This window comes from Engraulis encrasicolus, chromosome 20 (genome assembly GCF_034702125.1).
Source record: "Engraulis encrasicolus isolate BLACKSEA-1 chromosome 20, IST_EnEncr_1.0, whole genome shotgun sequence".
Taxonomy (NCBI): Eukaryota; Metazoa; Chordata; class Actinopteri; order Clupeiformes; family Engraulidae; genus Engraulis; species Engraulis encrasicolus.
This window is the reverse complement of record NC_085876.1, coordinates 48,378,647-48,388,646: the sequence shown is the minus strand read 5'-3', so window position 1 is coordinate 48,388,646 and position 10,000 is coordinate 48,378,647. Positions and strand designations below refer to the sequence as shown.

The following is a 10,000-nucleotide window of genomic DNA, read 5'->3' as shown; positions in this document are numbered from 1 at the left end:
AAATGCCAAATTTCAATTCATTTTCTATTCGGCCTCCGATTCGGCCTCTCGGTTGGCTTTTGGCTGAAAACCGAAAGTGTCTTTTTTTGCGTTTTCGGCCGAATATTTTCTGCGGCCGAATTTTCGGTGCACCTCTACTTTCTTCTTTCTTCAGCATTTTCTTCAGCTTTCATCTTTATTGACTTTGGGCTGTTTTATTTTCCCCCCCCTCTCTCTCCCTCTCCTCCCTCTCCTCCCTCTCTCTCCCTCTCTCCCTCTCCCTCCCTCCCCTCTCCCCTCTCTCTACCTCCCTCCCCTCTCTCTCCCATCGCTCTCCTCCCCCCCCCCCCCCCCCCCCCCCCCAGGTAGTGTTTGAGGAGCAGCTCCAGAAGTATTCCCAGCTGCAGCTGTATATCCAGCAGAACCTGAGCGCTCAGGAGAACATCCTCAAGGCCCTCACCGAGGCTAACGTCCGCTCAGCACCCGTACGCAAACACCTGCAGGACACACACACACAGTGAGTAACACACACACACACACACACACACACACACACACACACACACACACACACACACACACACACACACACACACACACACACACACACACACACAGTCAGGAGAATATCCTCAAGGCTCTCACCGAGGCTAATGTGCGCTCAGCACCCGTACGCAAACACCTGCAGGACACACACACACAGTGAGTAATACACACACACACACATACACACACACACACACACACACACACACACACACACACACACACATACACACACAGTGAGTAGCACACACACCCAGGCAGATGAACAGTGGGCCGCATGTGGCCTCTGGGCCTTAGTTTGCCTGCCTCTGCAGCCTATTACATGTAGCTGTCCATGGTCCTGAAACAGTACCAACAGGGGGGTGTGATTTCGAAAGACTGTTGTCCAGGACCTTTTATCAGCTGAGGCATGTACCGTGTGTGTGTGTGTGTGTGTGTGTGTGTGTGTGTGTGTGTGTGTGTGTGTGTGTGTGTGTGTGTGTGTGTGTGTGTGTGTGTGTGTGTGTGTGTGTGTGAGGTGGGAGAGTGTGGTCCAGGGTCTTCTCCTGTCAGCTGAGGCCTATGAGGATGTTTCATACCGTGTGTGTGTGTGTGTGTGTGTGTGTGAGGTGGGAGAGTGTGGTGCAGGGTCTTCTCCTGTCCGCTGAGGCCTATGAGGAGTTGCTACACAAGGCGGAGGAGGGGCGGGGCTTCTACCAAGGCCTTCTGGGTAAAGGACACGCCCTCCTGGAGAGAGCCAATCAGACGAGCCGAGACCGAGAGCAGGAGAGGCTCCGCCTACTGGACAAGTGAGTGCTGGGTTCGACACATTGATATGAACACAATATACCGTAATGACCACCCCTTTGTATTGGAACAAATGGCTGGAGTCAGTTCTCCTAAAAAGTGAAAAAAAAGGTCGCACTATGCACAAATTTGTTTTTATTATTACACAGACGCGTTTCACCGTTCTGCCTTCCTCATTGTGCAATGTGCACACTGAAGAAGGCAGTGGGTGAAGCCTGCTCCGACCTTCATGAAGTGGGTGAAGTCATGTTTAGACTGTTTTTTTTGTTTTTTTTTTAATTATTTCTTTAGGGGGTTTTATGCCTTTTATTTGATAGGACAGCTGAAGATGGTGACAGGAAGCGAATGGGACAGAGAGACAGGGGAGGATCGGGAAATAACCCCGACCGGACTCGAACCGGGGTCCCCGTGGGTGGGCATGCAAGCCCAAATGTGGGGGGCTTAGCGCACTGCGCCACAGCGCCCCCATGTTTAGACTGTTTAAAGGCACGAAGAGACCAAGCGCGACATGAGCGATTCCAGCAGCGTAGTAATTGACTTTGAATTGAGTCGCTTGTGAGTGAAGAGACAAAAGCAATTCGGGTGACTAGAGGCGATTCGAGCGACTTGAGCGACAGTTTGTAACCATTGACAGTAAATAGAATGGAGGCCAAATCAACGCTATTTGCCATTCAACGCTTTGAAGCCAGATTTGGGAACATTCCACCTTACATTCCACCTTAGCAACGCCAAACGCAGGTGCTGATTGGACAACAACAAGACTTCTAACGGTCAATCAAACCATGTTCTGATGTTCATTGGTCAATTTAACTTTTAATATCTCTCTAAAATAAAACATCACCACAAAAAATCACCACCCTGGTAAGTTGGAGAGCAAGGGGACCTACTAGTTGAGCGAAAAATGATCCCCCTGGAGTGGCATTTAAGGGAGATACAGGGTTTTATGTCTCTCATAGGAATGAATGGGATTTGGCCATTTTTTGGTCTTTTTGGGTCCAACCTTGGCTCCAACTTGGCTTCAACAATGAAATAGAATTTTGGCCTCCATTCTATTTACTCTCAATGTTTGTAACCCTATGATGCGGTACGGCAACAGGCGCCACAGCCAATGGGAATGTTGCAATGCTTGCATTCTGCTTTTAACAGACAGTACAGTCAGAGATTCTTTAAGTATATCTCTCTCTACTCTCTCTGGTAGAGTACTTCACATTCTTTGCATAATATTATTGTGTGAAGGATATTTTATCACACATGTGTTATTGTGTAATATAATATAATGCAAATGCACTTACATAATGTGCATTACACTCCATGTGCTGTATATTTCCTTGAGTAATGTGCGGTCTATGCTGTGATGCTGTGCGATAATCACTGGATAATTCACTGTGTACATTAATTCCTATACATGTAAGTAGGACAGTAAGCAGAAGCCTCTAAGCCCCTCATAGGAGTATGGGTGGTATTATTGTATGTTATCTTGTTAGCGGAACAATCTATTGTGTGCATGCTTGTTTTCTGTTCATGGCTGTGGGTGCTATTACCAGGTCATTATTGTAAATACAGTATTGCGTTTTCCGTAGTCAGTGTGTTCGTTGCTCATTTCAGCATCGGCCGAGTTATGGAGGTGAATAATTACCGGTAAATCCAACATAGCCCAGTGTGTCTTTAAATGCATCAGGGGGCTTTAGTGATACTCATCACAAGGCAAGGCAAGGCAAGGCAAGTTTATTTATATAGCGCATTTCATACACAGGTGCAACTCAATGTGCTTCACAAAGTTAACAAATGTAAATGAAAGGAAAACAGAGAAATGAATTAGAGTCAGAAAAAAACATTTAAATAAAATATAAGGTAAAAATAATAATAAAATAAAACAGAAATAAACATAAAACCTTGAAAAACATACGCAGTCTTCAGATTTTAACTGTTCGACGACAGAGGAGTCTGGCCTCCTTTTTTCCGTTTACCTGATAGGGTCTAGAATTGTCAGGGTTTTGTCTTCTCTTATTTTACCATCTTTTCATTCAATAATTTAAGAAAGCATCTGAGAACAGCTTTGTCTTGAGTCTAGATTTAAAGCTATCAATAGTGGGTGCATTTTTTACGTCATCTGGAAGCTGGTTCCACAGCTTTGAAGCATAGAAGCTAAAGGCTGCCTCTCCACACTTTGTTTTGACTTTTGGAATCACCAGCAAATTCTTCTCCGTTGACCTTAGTGACCTGGTCGGTGCATACAGCTGAAACATATCCAGTAGATATGTGGGTCCCATTCCATTTAATGATTTAAAGACAAGTAGCATTGCCTTAAAATCAATTCTGTAGCTTACTGGGAGCCAATGCAGCGATCTTAAAATTGGAGTAATGTGGTCAAACTTCCTTGTCTTTGTAAGAACCCTTGCAGCTGCATTTTGTACCAGTTGAAGCTGTTTAATGGTCTTATTTGGGAGGCCAGTAAACAGACTGTTACAGTAATCAACTTTACTAGAAATGAAGGCATGTATTAGCTTCTCCAGATCATGTTTAGACATCAGGCCCCTACATTTAGAGACGTTTTTTATGTGATAAAATGCAGACTTAGTAATAGCTTTCATGTGACTGTTGAAATTTAGGTCACTGTCAATGAGGACCCCAAGATTTTTAACTGTTTCCCTTGGTTTCAGTCCCTTCGTTTCAAGGATAGTAGCAATCTTTTGTCTCTCCTCTCTTTTCCCAAATATAATTACTTCAGTTTTTTCTGTGTTCAGCTGGAGGAAATTGTGAGACATCCATTTGTTAATTTGGTCCATGCAATGATAGAGTGATTCAAGGGGGGTGTAGTCATTGGGGGACATAGATAAGTAGAGCTGGGTATCATCCGCATAGCTATGGTAATTTATGGAGTTATTCTCGATAATGTGTCCCTGTGGCAACATATACAGATTGAACAGTAGTGGTCCCAGAATGGAGCCCTGGGGGACCCCACAATCCAGAGACATTGGTGATGAAGTATGTCTTCCAATGGCGACAAAAAAACTTCTTTGTTCTAAGTACGATTTTAACCAGTCGATCACTATGCCCGTAAAGCCAACCCAGTGTTCCAGTCTATGTAGTAGTATAGAATGATTAACTGTGTCGAAAGCAGCACTTAAATCAAGTAACACCAAGACGGATGATTTGCCAGCATCAGAATTCAATCTTATGTCATTCATAACTTTAATAAGAGCCGTTTCAGTGCTGTGGTAGGCACGGAAACCTGATTGAAACTTATCAAAATAGCTATTAGACATTAAAAAGGCAGTTAATTGGTTAAAAACAATTTTCTCTATTATTTTACCCATGAATGGTAGATTGGATATGGGCCTATAGTTGTTTAGTACCAGTGCCTCCAGGTTGTTCTTTTCCAGTAAGGGTTTCACAACTGCTTCTTTCAGACAGCCTGGTTATATGCCTGAAGAAGTAGCCTCCAAATGTGTGTTGGCATTGTTAGTGGTCTAATATTGAACTCACAAGCCTCTTACTCTGACATATCAGGGGTGAATTTCTCAAAACCAAAGTTGCTTACTACATTAGTTGTTTTCAATGCATTTTCCCATTTTACCGAAGTTGCTAACAGGCAACAACTTCTCTTTTGAGAAACTCACACCAGATGTGCAAATGTTTGCGGAGTCACTATTACTTTGTCCATCGCCTGTGCCACTGATGTGAAAGTCAAAGTAAAAGCCCACATGTGCACACATTGGGTATTTCTCAAAACCTAGTGCGCACACTTCCAAGTCATGCACAGTGATTGGATACTCTTTGGTGAACTCTATGGAGTATCCAATCACTGGCCGTGACTAATTAGGCTGAGCACACTTGGAAGCGTGCGGACTAGGTTTTGAGAAGAGCCTACTCTCTGTGTTGGGGAGCCCCATTCAAGTGAACGGCCCATTGTACAGAGTGAAGGCGATGTGATATGAAGACGATGAGCCATGTGATAACGATGTGTATTGTTGTCTTATGTTGTGTTCCGCTTCAGGGCTGTAGGTGGCAGCACTGCCCCCAAACTCTCCTCTCAGAAGCCACTCCCCCTCTCTGACAGAGGCTCCTCCCCTTCCAGCCTTCCTGATTCCCGATTGGCCGGTGCCTCCCTGCCTAACCCCGCCCTGCTGCCCCGCGGTGGGGGCCCCTCTGGGCCCTTGTCCTGGCCCCCAGGGGTGCCACCTGCCCCCGCTGCCCGTCTGGATGCCACCCTGGGGCAACAGCAGCGCTTTAATACCCCTGGTGGTGCTGGTGGATTACCCCAGATGCCCCCACAGGCCAGGCTGCCTGCACCGATGCACAAACACCCTGGGGGACCAGGTATGGATGATGCCACACATACTAAGGTGCTGTTCATACATACCCGGGTATTTTGATATACGAAGACCTTCCCCTTCGGTTGTGCGTTTCGTTCACAAACAAACGAAGGTTTTCCCTCTATAAACGAAGCTTTTTTTTAAGATTTAAAAAAATCTCCGGTTAGCGTTTGTATATAAACAGAGATAAACGGAGACTTCTAATTACGGCGCACAGGTTTAACGTATTTATGATAGCTCTCAACAGCATATTTATGCATATTTGCCTTTGATGTGAACGAAAATATTTTGAAAAGCGAAGAGAAGAAAAATGTTCGTTTATCAAAATACCCAGGTATGTATAAACAGCACCTAAGACTTGTGGCTCTCTGGTGGGAACTGGCACTTAGTGGCTTGTTTCTTCCAAAGAGCCGTTTCCAAATATTTATTCAGTACACTGTGTACGATTTTTAGTTGTTCATTTCCAGAATTCATGCTAACGATTCAAAATGTTATCTTTTTCATGAACATTTATCACCACCATCAAATTCTAAGTATTCGTTATGACTGGATGCCTGCGACGTCTGGTCCTTCAATAAATATTCTTAACCCAATGTGAATAAACATTCTTAAACCCATGTTGAGCCAAAATAATCGTCCACCCCTGACTGAAACTGCACTTCTCACCTCTGCCTCTAGGTGGAGCTCCATCTCCCCAGCCTCCAGGAGCAACAGCTGGCTCCACCCCCACCCCCACCCCTATGCAGATGCCACCGTTCAGATACGCCCTACCTCCGCAGCCATGGCAACAGGCTCCAGGCAACCTGCCTCGACACCCCACCATGCCCGGCGGCGGCTACATGCCCCCCGCCCCGCACCCCCACCCCCACATGGGCCAGAACATCCCCCCCAGACCCACAGGACAGGTGACACCGCCCCCACCACATCTCGCCCCCCAGTACCCAGGCCCCCCACCCAGGGCCAACGCTCCACCTGCTGCCCCCCACCCTCAGGGCCCCAATGCCCCTCACGTGCCCCTGGGCCCCCCCTTACAGCAGTACATGCCACCCCCTACACACCACCACCACCACCAAGTGGGTTTGCCACCCCATCTCATGCCCTCCTTCCCTGGGCACGGCGGGCACCCTGGCATGCCTCTGCACCCGGCTGCACCCCACCACCACCACCTCTACCAGCCCCCCATGCCAGGCCAGAGCCCCGTGCCCCCCTCACCAGGCATGCCGCCCCAGCAGGGGGCCACCACCGCCCCCCCACACAGGGTGCCCGCGCCTGGACCTGGGCCTGGGCACCAGCAACAGCAGCAGCCGGGTCTACAACCTCCTCTCTACCCCCCTCACCACCTCCAGCCTGGCATGGCCTACATGCCCCCCGCCGCCGGCCCCTCCCCCTCGCCGCAGGGTGGTTACCCCCCCCAAATGCCCCCCTTTGGCTACCCGGGGGCCCCCCCTCCTCCTAGACCGGGGGGTATGCCAATGCAGGGGGGGGGCATGATGCCCATGGTGCCCGGTGGTTACGGCCATCCCCAGCCTCACATGCAGCCGCACCCCAACTACATGCCAACCCCCCCTGGGCCTGCACCACACCGCGCCAACGCCCCCCTGCCCGACCTCGAGCCGCCCCCCCACCTCCAGCAGCCTCTGGTGCCACAGCAAGTTGGCGCTCCGTCATCGTCGGGGGCGACCGTCACCGCGGCGACCGGTCCCCAGCCAGGGTCTCTGCCCCCCAACAACAACACCGCCCCCCAACCCCCACCGCCACCGCCTGGGTCTCAGGAGCCCAGCCAGGGGCCCTTGGCTGCTACCGTGCCCGACGGAGGAGCACCCCAGCTGGGCATGATGGGGCCCACGGAGGGGTCCCTGCCTGGAGCTGGAGCTGGAGCTGGAGCTGGGCAGCCGGACGCACTACTACAGGCCAAGCTGGAGCAGCTCAGCCTTCAGCCACCAGGGGGTGCCATTCAGCAACCTGCCGCCAGTCAACCCGGTCAGCCAATCAACGGAGCCGCCCTCTCCTCCCTCCACCAATTGGAGCAGAGGAACGGGGTGGATCAGCCCGCCCCCGAGGGGCATGCCACCAAGCACATGGACATCCTGAGTGACCTAGACCCTTTCTGGAGTCACCAAAAGAGTTGAAGTTGAACTGATGAACTGAACACACACACACACACACACACACACACACACACACACACACACACACACACACACACACACACACACACACACACACACACACACACACACACACACACACACACAGTTACTAATGCACACACACACACACACACACACACCCACACACAAGCAAGCACACACATGCTTTGCGTAAACACACACACACACACACACACACACACACACACACACACACACACACACACTACTGTGCCATCTAACTCCTCCAGCACTCTCGACTGTCTTTGATGACTCTTGAGTCTGGTCCATCTTCCTGATAAGCCGCATAGTCATGACTGCAGGGTGCACTACTGGAGATCCTACTGCTTTTAGCACACACACACACACACACACACACACACACACACACACACACACACACACACACACACACACACACACACACACACACACACACACACACACACACACACACACACTAAAATGGTATCATATTGTTACCTTTAACATTACTCTTACACAAACAAACACACACATGCTTTGCGCAAACACATGTGCACGCACACACACACACACATACACACACACACTAAAATGGTATCATATTGTTACCTTAAACATTACTCTTACACAAACAAACACACTCATGCTTTGCGCAAACACGTGTGCACGCACACGCACGCAGACACACACACATACACACACACTAAAATGGTATCATATTGCTACCTTAAACATTACTCTTCCCTCGCTTGATCTACAGTGTGGAACTGTGTAATGTCATTTGTACAAGTATACTGTTCTTAGCTTAGCTCTCTCTCTCTCTCTCTCTCTCTCTCTCTCTCTCTCTCTCTCTCTCTTTCTCTCTTTCTCTCTTTCTTTCTTTCTTTCTCTCTTTCTTTCTTTCTTTCTTTCTTTCTGTCTTTCTTTCTTTCTTTCTTTCTCTCTCTCTCTCTCTCTCTCTCTCTCTCTCTCTCTCTCTCTCTCTCTCTCTCTCTCTCTCTCTCCCACAGACACACACAGACACATGCACACTCACATTTCCTCTGTGGCACACACACATACACAGACAGGGAAACTACTTCATACACACACTCACTTGTCATCTGTGCATTATATTGCATTTGCTTCTACCTCTCTCTATCTGCAAATCTGCCTTGTATAAGCACCTGAAGCATCTCCAGAGTCTCCCAATGACATGTATACAGCATACTTTAAATCTATGGAAAGCAGGTGTTTATTAAAGGTGAAGTGTAATGTTTTGTTGGTGGTGAGTGTGAAACTAATAAGGTAACGTCTATGCAATGAGTCTTGCAGCAGCCACTGAAAGTGAAAGTGACTGCAGCCATTGAAAATAGATGCGCAAAAAGAGAGGGATTGTGTTTGATAGGGCTGGGAATCGATCCAGATTTCCTGTATCGATTCGATTCCGATCCAGGTCATGATCTAATTCAATCCACAATCCGATTCGATTCGATATTGATCTTATGTATTGCTGGTTTGTCACTTTAACCCATTTATGCCTAGAATGCTAAGACCGAAGACTGTATGATGCAAAATCCATAAATGGTTTAAAGTAAAATACTGCCACTATTTACACAAACAGGCCGTGTGTGTTTGTGCATGTAGAGCTACAGGAGTTGAGAAAATACTATCATCTGTGAAAGTTTTGAATCGATATCGCACTTTTCGAATGTGAATTGATATTGGATCACGGATCGACCTTTTGAACCCATTCCTAGTGTTTGATTACCGTTATCAATAGTGCCTGGACCAGAAAATATTTCAGTTTTAGAACAGGAGGTGATGAAGCAATTAAATTGTGTCTGTAAATTCTATTGGACTATTTGCATGAATTTCAATAACACCTAATTACCTAATTCCTAGTGGTTTAAAGTGTGTATATGTGTTATTGGGATGCCCTGTACATGCATAGGGAACATAGCATGTGATGTAAACACCATGTAAACACCATGATACTATTCATCAACACTATTACGTTGTGTCTGAGCGTACTGTAGTATGTGTCTTTTGATCATAGTCAGTCATAGATTCAATCTGTGTGCTGTTTCCTGACACCAATATGAATACTATATGTGTCTTTTGTTCATAATGCATAGTCATAGAATCAATCTGTGTTGTTTTCAGACTTAAAACACACACACACATGAACACACACACACACACCGATACACACACACCTGCACAATGTGCTTTCCCCCATGTATATTTGCTGTTGTA

At 47.5% G+C, this 10,000-nt stretch overlaps 1 protein-coding gene across 1 annotated transcript in view; it reads left to right on the top strand.

Annotated features, from left to right (window-relative positions):
• The window catches only part of ptpn23b (protein tyrosine phosphatase, non-receptor type 23, b), a 42,557-nt gene extending 34,801 nt beyond the window's left edge, over positions 1-7,756 (top strand). The window contains exons 19-22 of the mRNA XM_063185101.1: positions 345-496; positions 1,134-1,313; positions 5,309-5,631; positions 6,306-7,756. Coding sequence (XP_063041171.1) covers positions 345-496; positions 1,134-1,313; positions 5,309-5,631; positions 6,306-7,756 — 2,106 coding nt within the window. The remainder of the gene's footprint in view (positions 1-344; positions 497-1,133; positions 1,314-5,308; positions 5,632-6,305) is intronic.
• The last annotated feature ends 2,244 nt before the right edge of the window (positions 7,757-10,000 follow it).